Below are 21,968 nucleotides of genomic sequence, written 5' to 3'. Positions count from 1 at the left end.
ATCTATCTATCTATCTATCTATCTATCTATACAGAGGGTATACTCCACCATCTTATCCAATTCTGACATTCTTTGTTTTAAGGTACCTTCAATTTCTAAGTCTGTGTTTAATTTTCTAACATTCTATATTCTAAAACTACTTCCTATTCTGACTTCTTTGGCATCTATGAATTACTGAAGGCTAGCCTATTACCAAAGTAACCTGATTTTGTAAGCACAGAATAGCAAAATGATTTTCAATAACTTGATTTTTTTTTTATTATAGCAGCCCCCTATAGATGACTTGGGAGGGGCTGGAAGGGGGGAACTGAAAGCTCTTTATGATATAAACAGGTTTATTTTTTTAATAAATGTTTCATGTTTAAGAGTTAATGGCGGGGCGGGGGGGGGGCGGCAGCAGCAAGGTGGTGCAGTAGATGGAGCACCAGCCCTGGATTCAGGAGGACCTGAGTTCAAATCCGGCCTCAGAAACTTGACGCTTACTAGCTGTGTGACCCTAGGCAAGTCACTTAACCCCAATTGCCTCACCAAAAAGAAAAAAAAAAAAGAATTTTCATTGTCATTAGCCTGGAGGTGAAGACAAGGTTTTCTCGTAGTTCCTTACAGCAGGTGCCTTACATTAATGATAACATAAGGATAGAATACTTTGCTGATATTTGAGAAGCAAAACAGTTGCATTTTTACTTTTTTCGTCCCCAGAAACTAACACAGTGCCTGAAACAGTAGGCATTTAATCCAGGTGTGCCATGAGTTTGGGAATACCAATTGTTAAATTTTCAGTATGAGCATTTACACCTTGGAAATCTGCACGAGCTACAAATCAGGGCTTGATTTATTGTTTTGTCAATTGTCTAAACTAAAGAAGGTGATAGAGAAAATGGTAATGATGCAGATTAAACTTAAAAGTGTGTCCTGAAAGCAAGTTTTATCTTTGGGGAGAGCTGGTTGTTAAAAACATTTACCAGCACACCCTTGTACTTAATAGATGCTTGTTGATTTATTGTTTCTTTGGATAGGGAGCTCTGAGTTGCATTGCCATGATCTTTGTTCTCATGGGAAATGATCATTTTCTTGGGAACAAATGGATCAAAGGCAATTTCCCAAGATGAGGGGGTATTTAAAAGAAATAACAAGTAATCCAAAGACCTGGGTTTTAATTCTTGCTCTTTCACTAACTGTGTGAACTTGGGTAAGTCTTCTCCTCTCTCTATGCCCTAGTTTTGTCTACTGTTAAATGAAAGGAATGGATTAGATCATATCTAAGATCCCTTTGTCCCTTTTAGGCAGCTGAGTGGCTCAGAGAAAGCACTGGGCCTGGAGTCAAGAAGACCTGAGTTCAAATTCAGTCTCAGGGACTTACTAGTTGTATGACCTTGGGCAAGTCACTTAACCTCTGTTTGCCTTAATCCACTGGAGAAGGAAATGCAAATTACTTCAGTATTTTTGCTAAGAAAATCCCTATGGTCCATGGGGTCACAAAGAGTCAGACATGACCAAGCAATAACAACAAGGTCCCTTTCAGGATTAAAGTAGAATTAAAGACTAAATTAGATTAAAGAGCCTTCTAGTCCTAGGTGTATAATGAAGTATCTGTGTGATCTAGGTCAAGTCATAACTTTCCTGAGCTTCAGTTTCCTTCTTATCCATAACATAAGAAGATGAGATGACCTTAGTTCTAAGGTCCCCTCTGGCTCTACACAATCTTCTATGTATTTTTAGGAATAGACCGTGATTTGAAATATTCCATCATTGTCCTAACCTACTCCATCAATCCTAAGGAATTATCAATTCCTTTGAGTCTGCAAAGGCTTTTGGTTTTTGAGTAACCCTTATTTAAATGGAAATATCCCAGTGGAGTAAGGTCATTCACTAAACCAAGTTTCAGTTATCAATTAATATCTTAGTAGATATTATCAGCAATAAGATATTCTATAGGGGAATGAGGGAGAGTTTCAGGTGTATGGGGAAATGAGAGGATTGAAAAGGGAATAAGGAAGGAGTATGGGGATTAAAATTTTCCAACCTACAATAAAAGAGACTGAGGCAGAGCTCTGAGCCAATAGCATTTTATTAAAGGGCCCATGGTCCCCTATAATGAAGTGGATCTCAGATCTTCCTTGTGATTTGAGATGCCCCCTTATTCCAGGACCTTGTTTTTTATAGGGTTCAATACCCAAATATGCAAAAGAGGCCTCATAAAATACAGAATCTCACTGGTTGATAGACCTTGCTCCTGAGGGCCAAAAATGACTTATCAGCAAGGGGCTCATAGATTGGGTGAAGCATGGGGCATCTCCACCTGACTTAGGGGTCATAAGATGGTCATTTGCTCATGTTGGACAAGAGAGAGAGGTCCAGAGGTACAAAAATGAGTGGCAGACTTTCTGTATAATTGAGTCACCTCTGTCATACTGGGCTTGGTCACCATGACAAGTCAAAACAAGAGTGGAGGACCTCTAATTAGCTTCCTATTATTAATCAAATGGACTTACAACCTGTAGTTCACAGCTCTAGGGCTGAATATACAGAGCTTATAATCATTACCCCTATGGAACCGTATCAAATTGATTAATACTTATTGGAATAGAATAGGGATCCAAATAAATTATTCTTCCCAGGAGGAAAAGGAGTTCGTGGGGAAGGACAAAAGACAAACTTCATAGTCTTTTCTACAGCTATCTCTGAACCTGAGAGTAAATAAAGGACTCATGATAGCAAGAGCCCCACAGTTTAAAAGTAAGAAGTCAAGGAAAGGTGTTGTTGTTGTTGTAGTTGTTGTTCAGTTGTGTCTGACTCTTCATGACCCCATTTGGGGTTTTCTTGGCAAAGGCATTTGGATGGTTTGCCATTTCCTTATCCAGATTATTTTACAGATGAAGAAACTGAGGCAAACAGTGTTAAATGACTTGCCTAAAGTCACACAGCTAGTAAGTATCTGAGGCCAGATTTGAACTCAGGAAGATGAGTTTTCCTGACTCCATGCTCAACATTCTATCCACTGTGCCACCTGGCTCCTCAAGTTTAGTCCTGCTTAGCATTTTACCTGCAATAATTTCAGTGACCTTTCCTTTCCACAGAGTAGAGGTTGGAAAAATGCAGTCTACCTACCTTCTGGGGTTGTTCATTGCTGTATTCTGTGCAACTGGACTGGGTCACCCCGACTCAGAGAAAGCTCCTACTGATGATCTGATCCAGGAGGAGCAACGAGATGTGATAAATCGAGCTTTCTCTGTAATGTCCACCAGCAATGCTGAGTTTGCATTCCATCTATACAAGAAGCTTGCTTCAGAAAACCCCATGGGAAATGTCCTTTTCTCTCCCCTGAGTTTATCAATTGCCTTTGCCCTCCTGTCTCTTGGGGCTGGAGGAACCACCAAAACTCAGATCTTAGAGGGTTTGAGATTCAACTTGACAGAGATCCCAGAGGCTGAAATTCACAGAGGCTTTCAGGAACTCATACAATCCTTCAATATCTCAAACAACGGGTTCAAACTAAACACAGGCAATGCTTTGTTCATCGGCAAAAATTTGGAATTACTAGAGAAGTTCCAGGGAGACAGCAAGTCTCTATATTCAACAGAAGCTTTCTCTACTGATTTCCTTAACCCTGAATTGGCAAAAAAGCAGATCAATGATTATGTAAAGAATCAAACCCAAGGGAAAATCCCACAATTGTTTGACAGTCTTGAGGAAAACACAGTAATGGTCCTTGTGAATTACATTTTCTTTAAAGGTAAGAATTGTGGGTACATCTGGATGGCTTACTCTATTCTCAAGGGAAAAAAATTCTTTTATAAGATTATTGGGCCCATGATCTCAGATTTTTTCTCACAGGCAGAGCCCCAAATTTTGTTCCACTATAGTCTCCTACTAGCTTCTTTTTTTTCCCTTTCCCCTCCACTTTTTTTCCTACTAGCTTCTTGCTTGTACCATCTTTCCTCTTGGCCTGGGGTCCTCATAATCAAAACTACTGGATTTGAATTTATAGGACCTGGATTTGAATCTATCAATGACTCTGGGCTAGTCACTTACCTCACTGAGCCTGTTTTTTTTTTCCTTTAAACCAAGTGAGTTGGACTACATGAGCTCTCAGAACTATGGTTGATTTGAAGGGAAAAAAAGAGGATTTAGACTTCCTTCCATTTCTGTGTTATGTTTTGACAATTAATATACAGCTATTCTTATAGATTCTCATTTTGGTTTTTTGTTATTGTAACCATGGGGTCATAGAATGTTAAATCTGAAAGAGGGGCAGCTAGGTAGTGAAGTGGATAGAGCACCCAGCTCTGGAGTCAGGAGGACCTGAGTTCAAATCCAGCCTCAGATACTTGATACTTACTAGCTGTGTGACCCTGGGCAAGTCACTTAACCCCAATTGCCTCACCAAAAAAAAAAAAATCTGAAAGAGACCTTATAGATAGACCATCTACAAATTCTCAGTAAGGTAAAGGGACTTGTCCAAGGTGACACATGAAATAAGTGCCAGAGTTGAGACTCAAACCTTCATTCAATGCTTCCTATTCCAGGCTATCAGTCAGTTGGTCAACAAGAGTTCATTAAACACTTATTATATTCTGAACATTGTGTTAAGCACTGGGGTTACAAAGGAAGTCCAAAATAATCCTTGTCCTCAAGGAACTTACCTTGGAATGGAGGAAATGGCATGAAAAAACCCCTATGTGCATAAAAGATTTATACAGAATAAATGAAAGATGAGCTGAGAGAGAAAGTCATTAACAGGAGGGAGAACTGAGAAAGGCCTCTTGCAAAAGGTGGAATTTGAGCTGAGTCTTGGAGGAAGACAGGGAAACTAAAAGAAAGAGGTGATGAGTGAGAGGATTCCATGAATGTGCAAAGACAATGCAAAGACATGGAATGGGTAATGAGAAATTAAATAAGAGACAGCAAGAAGGCCAGTAGAAATGGATTATAGCGTGCAGAAGGGAGTAAATTGCAGGAAGGGACCAGGTTGTGAAAAGCTTTAGATGCCAAACATAGGACTTTAGATTTGATTCTAGGAGTGAGAGGGAGTAAACACAGACAGGGTCATGCGAATGTTTGTTAGTTGTCCAGTTATGTGTTAGTTCTGGTTCTTGACAAAAATGTACAAAGAAATAGTCTTTCTTAGTTTGCTTCCCCTTAACATACTGAAGTCTTCTCCAGATCTTGTCCTCCCAGGCAGCTGGTTAAGTCCAATCTTTATTGGGTTTTGGATCAAGTTCTAGGTTCCCAGCGAATTTAGGCTCCATTTGGTAAGGCTAATCTGTGTTGCCAACCTGTGTTACAAGTATTGGAGACACAGAATTCTGTCAAGGCATTTTTTTTCTTTCCTCTCTCACTTTCCAGGAATTCAGGTCATTTGTAAAACGTTTGAAGTCATCTTCCTCAACCTTAAGCCTCTGTGACTATGAGTCCACAGAAGTCTTTATATCTCTCACTATCCAGCTTTAAAAGATTGGTCCTCTTTATTTTAGACTTCCTATACCACCCTGGAGTTTTGTGTGGCTCCAGTCTCTTCAAATTCTCTCTTGTTTTTGACCTGTCCTATTCCGGTGGGTTTTCTTGAAGTAAACCTATCACTTGTTGTTTAGGACAATTGGTTCTGTCCTATAAGTGAAGTTTTGACTTCTCCACCTACTGCCATAGAATGAAATCAGAACAACTTTCTGTCTGGAGGTGTATGACAAAAACCCATGAAGCCTAGACCACAATGATCATCTTCCATTAGCCAATGGTGCTTCCAGTAAAAGGCCAAATAGACTTTCTAATTCAAAATCCCTCCCACCAACTTCCTGTTTCACTGGAAGCATTGAGATGATTGGCCACTGGTATTTCACTTTTATTTACTTTCTTGGTAATAATTACAACTCACAATTATGTATAATTTTAAGTATTCAATTCATTTTTCACATTATAGTCCTATACCATAAATTCCACTTCTGGATTCAGGATGTAGGACATGGTACTTCCTCACTGGTACAGATCGCAACCCACCCAAATTTCTTCATCCTATGCAATTCGTGTTTATGTCTTTCCATAAATCTTCCATAAAGAAACCATTCTATTTTTCTATTGCTATACTGTGGCTATTAGAGTAATATTTGGCTTTTCCCTCTATTAATCCTCCCTCTCACAACATGACAATCTCACTTCCTTTTCTGGTAGTGCATGTACTCATTCAAGTATTTCATGTCCTCTCTCAGGTACAAATCATGCTGCAGCTTACTTCTGGTCTACTGTTTGGGTCACCTGAAATAGTGATTCTTGGGGATCATGATTATCCATTATTCATATGTGCTATCATCAGTATGATATAAGTGGGGTTTAAGAGTTGGGGTTTTAGGCCAAAGAGGGCTTTGGATCATTGGAAGCTTGGAAGAATTTCCCAAATGTGATTCAATAATATCTTCTATTCGATCTTGTTTTCAGCTCTTTGTCCATCTATAGTATCTGCTCAAGGTGTGTCTGTGTAGATATTATCACTCCCTTTTTTCTTGCAATTGAGGGTTTAAGTGACTTGTTTATTGTGACACTCAGACTCATATCTCCTTACATGAAATCCAGCAGCCTTTCTTTATACCATACCATTGATCTACAATGATTCCTCCTTGGGGTTTTCTAGAATCTGGATTCACAAAAGATAAATATTTTAACATTCAGTACATACTGCCAATTCCTCACCAATAATGGGTAGGGTCCAGTACCACAAGCTATTTGTATATTGGCTTAGCCAACCATATGATTATGCAAACCACTGTAAAGGCCAGTATGCCTTCTTCAGTTAGTTGTTAGAATTTGGGGATGGAAAAATGGACCACACCCAAATAGGAAGAATTGTTTTCTTTCTTGATTTAACAAATTATAGCTTGTTCTTCCTAGTTTAGTTTAATTCCAAGATTGTTCACAGTATAGCTACATTAGCATCAATCAGCATTTCTTAAGCATCTGTTCTGTCCTAGGAACTGTAGCTGCTAGCATACAAAGAGAAACAGTTGTTGTGCTCAAGAAACATATTCAATTAATGAAGATAGCATGGTCACATGCCTTGTTAGTCATAGGACTTTGGAAACACCTCCTATTTTGGTCAGTTGGAATCCACATAATGTTAGAGTCGGCAGGATCTTCAGAGTAATAGAACTGCAACATGTCCAAACTAGAAGGGACATTAGAACGTAGGATGTAAAATGTTAGAATTTAGAACCTATGTTATAGCTGGAAGGATTATAATAATCTTTCCATTCCATTATATTCTTATAATCATAGGAAATGAAATGTTAGAAGTAGAAGAAATCAATTGACCCATCCAAAAGCATTTATAAATGCCATTATACAAATAAAGATAAAAATGAAACAGTCCTTGAACTCAAGGAGCTTAAATTCTTTCAGGGAAAACAAAATGAATTTAAAGAAATGAATGAATTAATAAATATATATGGATGGATATATATATATATACACACACACACACACATATGGATGGAGATATATATGATACATGCAAAATAAATACAAGACCATTTTAGGAGGTAATGCTAGCAGCTAGAGGAATCAGAAAATTCCTCAAGCATAAGGTAGTACTTGAATTGAGTTTTTGAAAGAAAAAAGAGATTCTAAGATTTGGAAGTGAGGGAGGAGTGTATTCCAGGAATAAGTTAGTTTTGGCATAGTTGGAACTTAAAATCTTCTCTTGACTTCTAGGCCCAAAACTGTGCCTGGATATTTTCAGGCTTGTTTTACATCACCTATATTTTCTACTCTTTTCTCAGAGAGCATTTTCTCCAACTTTCATCCCCTCTTTTCACCCAAATTTCCTTCCCTGCTTTGCCCAGGTCATACCTATCATTGTTCTAATATTATTTCTCCTTCAACTTAGCCATAGAAATCTATATGTTTGTTTCATGAACTTTCTGCTGCCACCAATCTATTACTTTAATGGTTTGGGATGCACAGTATGGACAGGTTGGAAGAAGCCTTCCCAAAAGAAAAGAGTCAGGATTTAGGATTTAGGAGACTTGTGACTCATCCCTGATTCACTGTGTGATTCTAAGCTTTTCATTTGAATTTTTCCCTGATTTAATTTCCTCATCTGTAAAATGAGGATAATATCTGTTAATGAAAGACTGTCATTCTTTGTAGTTTTGAATTGCGCATCTTCCTCATTGTGTAGCATGTATTCCTAAGATTGCTAATGAATCTCAAGTGAAAGAGGATGATGTCTAACTCCCTTGATATGATCAGTCAAATTCTGATATTTATCTCTGCTCCAATTATTCATCCCTAGGCCATTCCTTAGTGTTGTGATTGGATTCATATATAAAGTCTTATTGTGTAAAAACTAAAAACCATTACTATTATATTTCTCAGATCCCCACAGCCATACAGTCAGCCTCCAAATGTGCCTGTGCATTCCTTGATGTCCACATAACAACTATAGCACTATGTTTCCCAAAGTGCTGAAGTTCTAGGACTTAGGTGTTAATGAACTGCAGAAGTAGCATCTATTTCTTCACATCTAATTCATTAGGAATTGGAAATGCTTGCTCTGGCTCAATTCCAATACTTAAAACTCATATCAATCCGGATAGGAAAGCCAGATTGAGAATAAAGAATGAGAATGGGCAGATAGAGACTAATAAGACTAATGACTATAAATAGTAAACTAATACTCTAGAACATTTAAAATCCTTCACAATCTGTTCCCTTCCCACCTTTTCATTCTTCTTACACTTGACTCCCCTCCATGCACTCTAAAATTCTGCTAATCCAGCCTACTTGGTGTTCCTCAGCCAAGATACTCCATTTCCCAATTGAAGCCTGTGCACTGGCTTATCCTGCATGGCTATGATGCTCTCCTTCCTCACTAATTACCTGGCTTCTCTGACTTTCTTCAAGACCCAGCTCAAAACCCACCTTCTTCAAAAGGCCTCTTCCAGTCTCTGCAGCTGCTTGTGACTTACCTTCTGAGATTACCATGCAACCATTCAGATACACCGTACTTTGTCCCTAAGGATGTAATGTCATTTTGGTCCTCTTCAATTGGGAAGGACAATGAATGACTTGCTTATTCCCATGTTGTCCTTCATATTATAATGTGAAGTCTTTGAGGACAGGGACTGTTTTTGGCTTTCTTTTTATCTTTAGTACCAGACACAGGACTTGGCAGTAAGTCCATTAATGATCCTCGACTGATTAGTGATTATAATAGTTTTCACATTACAGTAGACTTTATGGATTTAAAAGAGACTTCAAGTGCATTATATTATATGATCTTTCCAACAGTCTTGTGAGCCATGTGGTGGCTGTTACTGAATGTGTTAGGCCAGGAATTAGCCTTATTTTACAGATGAAGAAATTGAGACATGGAAAGGCCATTTGAGTGACCTAGAATCACACAGTGAGTCAAGAATGGCATCACAAGTCTCCTTACTCCCAGTTCATGGTATCCCAAAGCATTAAAGTGGCAGCAGAAAGTAAAGCATAGAGGAAGAAAAAGAGAAGAGACTGAGGGTAGCACTAGGCTTCCACAATCATTTAAAATTCCTCAGGGTCTGATCACAATTTCTTTAGGTTGACTCAGTCAGGAGAAACTAATCTCTGGGATGGTTGACTCATGTTACCCAAGCTCATATGAGAAAGAATGAATTAGATGAGAAGATCAAGACATTAATTTATTGTGGGAGTTGCAGTTGACCTATGAACCAGAGTATCTGGTTCTCATTACCTACCCAGGCTACTCCCTTCTTTCTGGGAAGATCCCAACTAGAAACCAAAATTACAGTTTGCCATTGCTTCTATGGGTTAGCCTCTTTGGTGAGGCCCACCAATAGTGACTATAGTTCTTCTGAAAGTAGAGTGACCAATGAACCCTGAATTTACTCCCTGAGCCTGTCTATCTATCTGTGTCTCAGTAGATAAGGTTGGTTCACCTTCTTGCTGATTAATTACATTGTGTGTGCTGGGATGACTATGGAAAAATATCTCTTAAAAATGTTTTGTAGGGGGCAGCTAGGTGGTGCAGTGGATAGAGCACTGGCCCTGGATTCAGGAGGACCTGAGTTCAAATCCAGCCTCGGACACTTGACACTTACTAGCTGTGTGACCTTGGGCAAGTCACTTAACCCCAATTGCCTCACTAAAAAAAAATTGTTGATACTCTTTAAAAAAAATCACTTATTCTACCCAATGATAGAATTGTCATCAATAGAATCTCCTTTGTAAAAAGAAGTTAAGCAATGCAAATTAATACATTGGCCATGACTGACAGACTGTGCCTCATGCCATGTCTACATGCCACCAGCCTCTTGAAGAGAGGAGGGAGGCCTATTTGTTGTCAGTGTTCTGAAGCCATGATTGATCGTGGGATTGATCAGATTCCAAAATATCATTCCACTGTATCCCTAGGATACACTTGGAGGTCTCCTGCTTTGGGTAGGGTTTTTGCTGTGGGGTCTGGCTGCATGGCCAGCAATTGTTCTGACAGAAGGAAGTTTGCTTTGGGCAGTATTGCCCCAGCCACAAAAGCCAGCCTATCCTGGCAAGCTGCTTCAGGTCAGCTCATCAGGGGTCCCCAGTTCTTTAGTCTTTACTATTGTTTTGTAAGGGCCAAATATAATATGGGGGAATTAATCGGGCAGCTCACCATAATATTGGGGTAAGAAAGGAGATTAACAGTCTCTTTCAGAAAAAACAAAACAGGATTTATTGATGGGAACAAATTTAAAATACAAGTAAGGTTAATAGGGACAAAGAAAAAAGCAATAGAAGGAAAATTATATGACCTGCAATCACTCAGCATTTCCCAAAGGGCACACAGCTATGTCCCATCTCTCTCCCTCTCTCATGCCAGAATGAATCTCTCTTCCCTTTTCCTTCCCAGAAAACCCCACTCCAAACAGGAAAAATCGGGCCATCTGCACATAGCCCCAAGCTAATTGGCTGGCAACCCTGATTGACAGAATTAACAGACTGCTGTAGAACTGCCAGCCTCCCAAGCTTCCACACACCAAAGGTCACCTGACTGCCCTCACCAGGCTTCTAATCATGGCAATTTGACCAGGCCCATGTAGGTGTCAGCACGTGGTGATGATGTGAGCTGCAGCGCCATGGGTACAGCCAGCATGGAGGCGGCACCTGAGGCTGGCTGGGGCTTCTAATTTTAGCCAAAGATGGGGTCATAGAAACCTCAAATCACAATTAATTCTTGACAGTTTAGAGATAGCAATTTAGTCAGTCACAGAGATCCTGAAAACATTGTGCCCAGAGAATTGCCAAAGACTGGTTATGGCTAATACTTGTTTTGGCTATAAGGTAATGTCAAGGAGAGTGTTGGTGGTAGGGTACAGATTTTCAAGGACTCAGGAAGTAATGGTAATAATAGCTAACATTTGTAGAGTAATTAGCTCTGCTGATACTAAAAAATGCTCATCCTAAAGAGACAGGATAGGGATTATCATTCCTGCATTACAGAAGAAACTGAAGCCCACTGAGGAGAAATGACTTGCTCAGTCACACAGTCAAGAAGTGGTGGTTTATGGACTTAGACACAGATCTTCTAACCAATGATCTTCCATTTAACCTCACTATTCCCCAAAATTATGATGGACCAGGATGGATGGGTGGTGGTATATAGAGGTCAACACTGAACTTGAAGAGCACCATGCTAAATGGAGAAATGAAGAATTAGGAGGCTTAGAGTTCCCTGAGTTCATCCTGTAACTGAAGCATGAATTCTCTGCATGACATTCAGAACAAGTAATCAATAAGCATATGCTTGAAGATTGCAGCTCATTACACTATTATATGCTTGATCATTAAAGAGATTTTGTTGTTGTTATTACTTCAAACCAAAACTGACCTCTATTACTTCTACCCATTGACCCTAGTTTTGGTATCTGGGGCCAAGTAAAACAAGCCTAATCCTTCTTCCACATTATAGTTCTTCATAGACTTGATCAAAGTTTTCACTTTCCTTCTTACTCCTGTTCTCCACTCTAAGCAGCCCTGGTTGTTTCTTTTTCTAAAAATTTCTTCATTTATATCTTTTGTTTATATCACCTTCATTTATGACTATATCCCTCCCAGTTCGCCTACCCAGCATGCCAACTCATGTGATAAAGAATAAAAAAAGAAAGGGAATGTAAATCAAAACAACCCCAAACTTTCACTTTACGCTGAACAAATTGGCAATGATGTCTCTGTAGTCTCACTGATGGTACAGTATCCAAAATCTATATGATCTTAGATCATAGCAACCCAGGGCTACATTTATATAAATAAGTGTTGGACTTTGTAGAAATTTTTCTCTCTGAATCTACTGATATTTGGGAAGCTTCTAATGTGATTATGTTGATTGTTTTTGTTGAAATTTTAAGTCATTCTTACATCTGTTATAAATCCAATATGATCTACATAAGAGATGTGAAACATGCCGCCCACATACCACATGTGGCCCACAATATTCTAGGATGCAGCCAGAGCCAGGTAAAATATAATTCAGAAATATTTAGCATAATGAATAAAATACAATACACATAATATTAATTTGTGGTTTTCTAAGGCAATATATAGCTGACAGGGACATGTTTTTACTTAAGTTTGACACCACCACTCCACATTGTCAGTTCTTTTGATTAGTTTCTCAACAACAGTATTGTCTCCAGTTTTCTCCCCAACCTGTTATCTGTTCCTTGGATTTTTATTCTGGCTTCCCACTGCTTTTCCAGAATTGAACAAAACATTCCACTTGTGGGCTATCAGGGGAAAGGACAATGAAACCCCCCACCTTTCTCTCAATACTATGCTTCTATTAGTCCTGCCAAAGTTTGAATCTGGGTTTTTTGAGTCACATCTCTAATATGTCTTATACTAGTTGGCTTTCCACCTCTAAACATTTTATTCTATCAAATTAACTTATCTTATAGTTGCCTTACAGAGGTGACATAATAGATAAAATGCTGCGCCTGGAATCAGGAAGACCTTCAAATCCAGCCTGTGTGATCCTAGGGAAGTTACATAATTTCTATTTGCCTCAGTTTTCTCAATTATAAAATGGGTTTAATAATAGCACCTACCTCACAGATTTTTTGCAAGAATTAAATGACAGAATATTTGTAAAGTGCTTAGCACAGTGCCTGGGATATGGTAGACACTTAATAAATACTTATTTTCCTTATCTTAGATCCACTTAGCCCTCTGGGTTCAATTACATTTCTGATTCTCATGTTCTACCTAGAGTCTTACTCTCTGTTCCTTTCTTTACACATCCTGTTACTTGATATTCCTCTGCCATTACAGGAAATTTCATTCAGTTGATTGACCTGTAATGGAAGTGATCTCTGACAAAATGTACCAGCTTTTGTAAACTGAGGTGGTTGAACTAGATGGCTTCTGAGGTCCCTTGGAGCTTCAAGTCTATGATAATTTGCTTCAATGTCTCCATATTCTTTTTTTTTTTTTTTTTTTTTTTTTTTAGTGAGGCAATTGGGGTTAAGTGACTTGCCCAGGGTCACATAGCTAGTAAGTGTTAAGTGTCTGAGGCCGGCTTTGAACTCAGGTACTCCTGACTCCAGGGCCAGTGCTCTATCCACTGCGCCACCTAGCTGCCCCAATGTTTCCATATTCTACAGAAGGGCAGCATGGCCAAGGGGAAAGAGCACTGGGTTTCTAGACAGAGGACTGAGGTTTAAATCCTGACTCTGCACTTTAATTCTTTGCTGAACTCAGAAAAATCATTTAACCTCTATGAAACTCATCTTCCTCATCAGTAAAAAGATGGTGCTGTACTAGAGTAATTCTAGGACACCTTCACTACCTAAATCCATGATCCCATGATACTTTGGTCAAGGATTTTGGGCTTTTTCTGTTTTTATTTTATTCCACGTCAAAACTTCTGTCCCATGCCAATGAGAACTATGTAGGAGAAAAACAATGCAATGAGGAAAAAGGAGGGAATGGTTGAAATAATTTTTTTCAGGCTCCTTTTAGCTTTAAAAATGTTGTGATTCTACAATTTAGAGCACGGGATTCTTAACCTGGAGTCCTGGGTTACTTGGAGAGATTTCAGTGACTCCATGAAATTTAGTGAGAAAAAAATGTGCACCATTATTTTCATTAGCTTCTAACTGAATTTTAGCATTTTCTTATATTATGGATGTAGGTAAAAAAAATATTATTCAGTCTTCACTGGGCTTTTGCCAGAGGGATCCATGACACACGAAAAGGTTAAAAGCCCATGATTTAGAAGTATCTAGTTCAGCTTGCCCTATCTGTAGATCGTACTATTAAAGGGCAGGTGTGTAACATTTTCCTGCATCTTTTTTTTTTATCTCTTAAGCTAAATGGGAAACACCATTCCATCCATCTGACACTCACACGAAGGAGTTTTATGTGAGTGAAGAAAAGGTCATTGAAGTTCCCATGATGTATAAAAATAAATTGTTCACCCGTGTTTTCCAAGACAAGGAGCTTTTCTGCACAGTTGTAGAGCTGAAGTATATAGGCAATGCTACTGCACTTTTCATTCTTCCTGATGAAAAGAAAATGAAGGATGTTGAAGATGCTCTCAGCTCAGAAGTACTGAACAAGTGGAAAAATTCACTCAAACAAAGGTAATTATCCATTGTTGATAATCTCTTGGCTCCCATCTAGCACCTATTCTATATTTTAATCTGTGTTCTAGTGTCCTTTCTATCCCAAATGACTATTATTTTCTAAAATCCCTTTATTGTAAATACTGTAATAGCCCTCAGTAAAATCTTAAGAATAAGTAAATCTAGGTGCTCTTTCCATTTTTGTTTGTTTGTTTGTTTGGAGGGGGAATTTTTGTGTCTCTTATGTGCCCAAGGCCTAATTATTTGCCAATGACCCCAGTTAAGGTGTTTATCAAAAACTGACATGTACCTTTCCAATCCTTCTTTTAAAAAAATAAGTAAAATTATAATATAGAGTAGAGCTGGAAAGGATTTTTAGAAGTCATCAAATAGAGGCAGCTAGATGGTGCAGTAGGTAGAGCACCAGCCCTGGATTCAGGAGGACCTGAGTTCAAATGCGGCATCAGACACTTAACACTTACTAGCTGTGTGACCCTGGACAAGTCACTTAACCCTCATTGCCTCACCAAAAAAAAAAAAGAAGTCATCAAATATATTCATTTTGCAGATGCAAAACTGAGGCTCAAAAAACAAAATGAATTAACCAAAATTACAACTAGCAGAGATTCAAACTCTCATTCCAAATTCAGGACTCTCTCTGATATACCACAGAAGTAAATTACATAAATACAAAAAAAAAAAACTGCATCAGGAAAGAACCTAATTATCTCATTGGAAGATTGGTAATAGATCTGATTAATAACCTCATCAATCTATAAAACTTTAATGTTTACAAAGTGCTTCCCCATAATAACCTTGAGAGGTAGATAGCATTTCCCTCATTGTGTAGATGAGGAAACTGAGGGCTTAAGTAATTGTCCAAAGTCAATTAGTAATTCAATACTAGAACCTGAATAAGACCCCAGGTTTCTTGCCTGTCAATCCAGGGCTCTTTCCACTTCACTGTGAAGTCAAATTGTGGCCTTTTCTGGAAAGTGAGATTAGTTTTTGCCTTCTATCCTAGGGCTATTTATATTTTTACTGGACTCTTAGAACCCCAAATATCCCTGACACCGAGGGGAGAGAAACCAACTCATCAATAACTCAATTGTACATCTATTATCACAATAATTAAAGAAAAAATGAGTTTTATTTGATTCAATTTAATTATTCCTTTCAATTTAATTCAATTGACTGTAGCAGAGCAAAGTATGCAGTGGCTTAATGTTCATAGGGCCTTTGTGAGAATCCAAGCTCAGCTACTACCAGCCTGACTTCACTGAGTCACTTCTTTCTGGAGCTATTTAACTTCTCCAGGAAAATGAGTGGATTTGACTAGATAGATGGGTTTACAATTTCTTTCCCCTCAGACATTCTAAAATGTTCAATTCAAGAAAAACCCATGAAGCACTTACTATGTATGGCATTTGGGGAGCAGGAGGCTAGGAGATCCATTTATAAGCCTTAGATAGAAACTTAGTTTCTGACTTAATGGAACATATGATTTAGCAGGGAGGCATGACAGATATTCCAGTATCTATTGATATTAAATAAAATGTGAAAGGCAATAAGAGAGAGAATAAATAAAAGGCTTTTTAAAGCCTGTGAAGTCAAAAAGACATTTCACAATATGGAAGTATAGGATATGGATCTTTCACAAATCAGTGAGGAAAAAAATTGAAGATACTGTCTAATTCAAAATTGAAGATACTGTCTAATTTAGATTAAATGGAAAACTTCGGGAATAGGGTTGGGGTAGAGGAGAAGAGAAGGCTCTGTTTAGATGGAAGTGGTGGGGGTGGGAGTAACTAAAGGTCAGTTTTAGATCCTTTTAATATTTTATAGTCTTTCTAAAATACATAAATTGGATCAATTTAACTATCTTGCTAAATACAATTGAGTGAGAATAACTGATTTTTTCTTACATTTCTATCATAAAGGCATTCCTTGACTGAAACTCAAAAGGTCTGGTCATTTGTACCACTCCCTGTACCATCCAAACAGAAGATTGTATACTAAGTTCATTTCTAGTGAAACCTGATTTCTAATTAATTAGAGATTAAGCTCCCCATTTTCACAATCCTGGGAAAATGCTAATTATAGTTTGAATTATGGCTTGTGTCTGGGTCTCCTAAATAGGAAAGCAAGAGACATACTCAATGAACAATATGAATAAGGTATGGGATGGGTCCCATTAATTGCCTCACAGAAAGAAATGTTAGAGCTAGAAGAATTATAGTATATATTATCATTATGATTTAAACAGGATTCAGGGATTTCTAATCCTAGCTACATTCTGCTTGGTAGTTAAACCTTATCATGAGATAAGACAATTTGAAAGGCTGCTAATTAGCCAGTTTACATATCACCTCATCATTGGGCAGTGTTTCCTCACTTGAATACTTGTCTGCTGGTAAAATTGACCAAGTTAAGGCCTTTTTCTAGTGGAGGATAAAATCTCCAATGCAAAAGTTTTCCCTGAAACCAGGCACTGTCACTCAGGGGACACTGCAGCCATCAGCTTCTGAGAACTTTTAGACCTTTCAGAGAACTTCCAATGTCACTTCCTGGATACCTGCATCTGGTGGTTTTTGCTCAGCTACTTATCCAGGGAAAGGAAGACAAAAAAGAGGCAGCCCTAACTTAGACTTAGATTTGCCTGGTGGGGATATGGCCATCTGGAGGGCAGGTTGAAGAAAGAGGCCAACTGTCTCCTTCCTACCTCACTCTTGGGAGGCAATTCAGAGAAATCCCATGCTTCAAAGTCAAAAAGAAGGAGAAAAAGTGGCAAATTACTCTTTCTGTGTATCTACTGAGTTCTGGCTTAGCAGCCAGTTAAAAACCTTTTTCTCATACTCCATTGGAAACCTCTGAGCCATCAGCTCTTCCAGCTCAATAGCCTTTGGGAACATGCCATCATCTCAGCCAGGTCAAGTCCTTTATGCCCCATAAACGTTTGTTGTATTTTTATGTAACAAAAGCATTTGTTGTCATATTCCATTCCATTATCATCTTGAGCACTGATATGCAAGGCATATTATCATACACTAAACTGATCTGATTGACCAGAGAATGTGGTGACTACTTCAGGGAAGGTGTCAGAATCAATGCTTTGCAGAGTCTCAGCCATCTCTGAGAACATAAGTGTCTGAAGTAAGATTGCATTGTTAGTTGGGGCAGCTAGGTGGCACCAGTGATAGAGCACTGACCCTGAAGTTGGGAGGACCTGAGTCCAAATTTCACCTCAGACACTTAATAGCTGTGTGACCTTGGACAAGTCACTTAAACCCAATTGCCTTAAAATATCTGGGGCCATCTCCAGTCTGGACCCAGATGGCTCTAGAGGAGATAGGGAGATTGGTAATTTTGCACAGCCCTCCTTCACTTAAATCCAATTCATTGAAATTCATGACATCACCCGGATGTCATGGTCTTCTTTGTGAACAAAGGAAAACAAACAATAGCACTGTTAGGTAGAAGGATGCTCTTTCCTCAGTGGTCTCCTAGTAAAGGAAAGGGAACTCTTCATTGTCTACTGTTTAAACCCCTTACTATTGACATATATAACTGGAGGCTTTACAGAACTCCCACATGGTTGACTGGAAACAGGCACAGATTCTCTTCATACATTCTGTACAAATCTACCTTTTACAGCCAAGCAGCTAGGTAGAACAGTGGATAGAGTACTGGAACTGGAATTAGGAAGATCTGAGTTCAAATCTAGCCTCATATGTATGACATTCAGCAAGTCACTTAACCTCTATTTGCCTTGGTTTCCTCAACTATAAAATGGATATGATAATAGCATCTCCCTCACAGAGTTGTAAGGATCAAATAAGATATTTGTAAAGGTTTAGCACAGTGCCTTGCACTTAGTACATGCTTAATAAATGTTTATGGACTGACAGACTGCCATTATTGAGGCTCTTGGACATTCTAATAGTCACCATTCTGAATATGAAAGTTGGTCAAATATGGAGATGAAAAAATTGTAGTAAGCTTAGAGCTAATGTTGGAGTGTTTTTTTTTCTTTTTAAAGAAAATCCCCATTACCAATTACTTTGCACCATTCTTCTAAAAGTGGAGACATTTTAAAAAATCTGATTTAGTAAGGACTATATGAAGGTAGCTTCTAGCAACCTGAGAATTTTAAAAAGATTATTAGACAAAAATTGAGACGTCAGAATTAGAGGATCTCTTGGAACATGCACTGTTAGAAGATGGAACATAATGTTAGATTTGGAAGAGATATTAGATCATAGAATGTTAGAGCAGAATTCTAGAGCTAGAAGGGAATTTAGAACAAGCAAATTATAAAGACCCAAGCAATGCAAGCATGACCACAAACCTCTCTTCTGTGTCTTTGGTAGTCTTGTAAAGTAGAAATTAATGAACACACACACACACACACACACACACATATTGATTTTCTGAAGTTCTAAATACCAACTTATCCCTTATTCTAATTAAGTCACCATTCAAGGCAACTTGAATGAAGGGGTCAACAATGTCAGTTCCCCTCTCCATTTTGAAGCCTACTTTAAATACTCCAAAGAATTCTTTCCTCTGAATCTCAATAACATATAGGTTAGTGTCACTCATTGGGTTCTTATCAAACAGTCTTCTAGCATTCACCCAAATTTTTATATATTGGTATCTTTTTTCCCCAAATAGATTCCTCAAGGGTAGTAATAATAATAATTATTATAGTTATAATTATTATTATCACTAGAATAATAGCTAGTTTTTATACATCACCTGCCATGTGCCAAGTACACTAAGCTTTATAGATATGATCTCTTTTGATCTTCACAACAACCATGGAAAGTTGTTGTGTTGTATTTATACTATTATCCTTATTTTACAGTTGAGGAAACTGAGGCATGCAGGGGTTAAGTGACTTGCCATGGGTCACACAGTTAGAAAGTATCTGAAGTCAGATATGAACTCAGATCTTCCTGATTCCCAGCCCATATCTCCATCCATTGTGTCACCCTAGCTGTCTGCCAAAAACTTTGACCTATGCAACTTCTGCATAATGCTGGGTGAACTAATGTGTGATCTTGGTCAAAAAAAAGAATCTCTCCATTCCATTTTCCCCATTTTTAAAATGAGGGAATGGAACAAAGTAACTGCTAAAAACCTGTTCAATTCTTATATTCTCTGTTCCAAATGCTCCATAATTGAAAGTACCTTATAACTTTAGTATTTCATATTATATGTTCTAACATTCAGTTACTATAAGGCCCTTTTCAATTCTGACATTCTTGTGGTCTAACGTTTTTGTAAATTTTTTATTAATTTTAAACTTAAATTCAAAATGAGAAAAGAAAAAAAAGAACATTTCCAGGGACACAGCAGAACATAGGAGAGGATTCAATATAAAACATGTCATCTAACATTCTATGATATGAAGATACTAGCTACCTAGCTCTAACTTTCAACATGCTAACATACTAGGCTTCAAAGAGCCCTTTTAGTTTTAACAAGAAGTTCACTGTCTAGCTCTAAGAGTCTCTGTCTAGGGTCCTAATGTGTTCAATAGATGTTAAACTGAATATCAAGATGGTTTCATAGGTTTACTAATTTCAAAAGTTCTAGAGAATAAAATGGTCACTGTGCTCTTTTCTCACCTTTTCATTCTTTATCTTTTTTTTTAATAGTGAGATCAAACTCTTCTTGCCAAGATTTTCAATCTCTCGTAATTATGAACTGCAGAAGATCCTTCCCACAATGGGCATTGAGGATGTTTTTACCAACCGTGCTAATCTTTCTGGAATAACTGAACAAAACATCAAAGTTTCCAAAGTAGGTTCAACAACTAAATAATTCCTTCTCAAGTTTTTAGGTGCAGAGATTGAGGTGGGCAGAATACTGAGTTCTGCTTCACTAAGGTAGGTAAACATGGTTATATTGGTAACATTGCAGTGGTATAAATAATGACAAAAATATATGCCTATGGGTTCCATTGGCCTCCCACAATTCTTGTAGGTTCCATAGAACCCAGTGTAAGATGGATTATTATTATTTCCCATGTTTTCAAATACAATCTGGATCCCTGAAAATATAGTAATAATCCATATTTCTATAAGGAATCAAGGTTAACAACGTGCCTTCGTTACAATAACTTCAACAAGTATCTTGTGAGAGAATTATTACTGTAAAGTGCCACTATTCATTACAGCTAAGATGTATCTGAGGTTAGATTTGAACTCAGGTCTTCCTGACCTAAATCAGGAAGACTTTGGCAAAGGGAGGCTTTAAGGGAAGTGATTTGCTCAAGGACACAAAACCAATAAATGGCATAGCCAAGATTCAAAATCAGATCTTTGGGCACCAAGACTAATCTTCTTTTTTACTATACCAAGATGCCTCCATCAATTAAAGGAAAATGAGGACTTTTATCTTGGAAAAAAGAAAACTTGATGAGAACATGCTAGTATCTGAAAGATTATCATATAGAAAAAAAGGTAACAGAGGTCAGAACTGGGAACAATGGGATAGAAGTTACAGAAAAATATACACACAGAGAAGTTACAGAGATTTAATATAAGGAAAAACTTCATAATAATATAAAAGGAGAATGGACTGCCTTGGGAACTAGTGATTTCCCCATCACTAGAGTTCTTTAAGCCAAAGCTTGCCATTAGGCAATGATGTATAAGTGATTTTTCTTCAGGTAGAGATTGGATTAAATGGCTTCTGCAGTTCTTTCTAACTTTGCAATTCTGTAAATTGAACATTTATTCATATTGAATTTCATTGTATTAATTTCTGTCCAATGTTATAGCCTATTGAAAACTTTTTGGATCCTCAATCTGTTGTACAACATTAGCTTCATGTTGTTTATTAAATAAGATACCATCTGTCTAACAGGAGTTGAACATAGTAATTGTTTGGTTGAAGAACAAGACTAGCGACTCCCTGTTTCTGTCCAAGTTGTGGTAGAACCTCAATCTATTTCTTTAGGCATCCCTATGGACATGACTTTTTGCTTACTTATCACCTTCAATTTTCACCGGCCCCAGGCACTATGACCCTTCCTCCTCCCAACAGAACACTTTAATTTGTGTCCAGTGGAAATCCAGGATGGTCCAAATTAATTTAATCTTTTCCATGTTTAGAGAAAGGTACAATTATATTTATTGGTAAAATCTCTTCAGTTGCACATCAAGTCTCCCCACGCTCCCCCCTTAAGCCAATGAAATATTTACAGATCACTAATAAATTGTTTAACTATAGTTTTATCTTTATACTGCCTTTTAGAGACAAGGATAGAAATTTGAAATAAACTTTAAAGAAATAGATTAGCAGTGGAATGCATGTATGCCCTGTAGGGGAAGAAAATGGAGAGATAGAAAGAGGAAGCAGAGCTAAATA

At 37.9% G+C, this 21,968-nt stretch overlaps 1 protein-coding gene across 3 annotated transcripts in view; it reads left to right on the top strand.

Annotated features, from left to right (window-relative positions):
- The window catches only part of LOC122739866 (alpha-1-antichymotrypsin-like), a 52,159-nt gene that overhangs the window by 3,526 nt on the left and 26,665 nt on the right, over positions 1–21,968 (top strand). For all 3 annotated transcript variants that reach the window (XM_043981577.1, XM_043981578.1, XM_043981576.1), the window contains exons 2-4: positions 3,078–3,733; positions 14,333–14,606; positions 20,252–20,396. In XM_043981577.1, the coding sequence (XP_043837512.1) occupies positions 3,078–3,733; positions 14,333–14,606; positions 20,252–20,396 (1,075 nt within the window). The remainder of the gene's footprint in view (positions 1–3,077; positions 3,734–14,332; positions 14,607–20,251; positions 20,397–21,968) is intronic.

Source organism: Dromiciops gliroides, chromosome 2, assembly GCF_019393635.1.
Source record: "Dromiciops gliroides isolate mDroGli1 chromosome 2, mDroGli1.pri, whole genome shotgun sequence".
Taxonomy (NCBI): Eukaryota; Metazoa; Chordata; class Mammalia; order Microbiotheria; family Microbiotheriidae; genus Dromiciops; species Dromiciops gliroides.
Note: the sequence above shows the minus strand (reverse complement) of the source record. Positions and strands in the feature narration are given on the sequence as shown.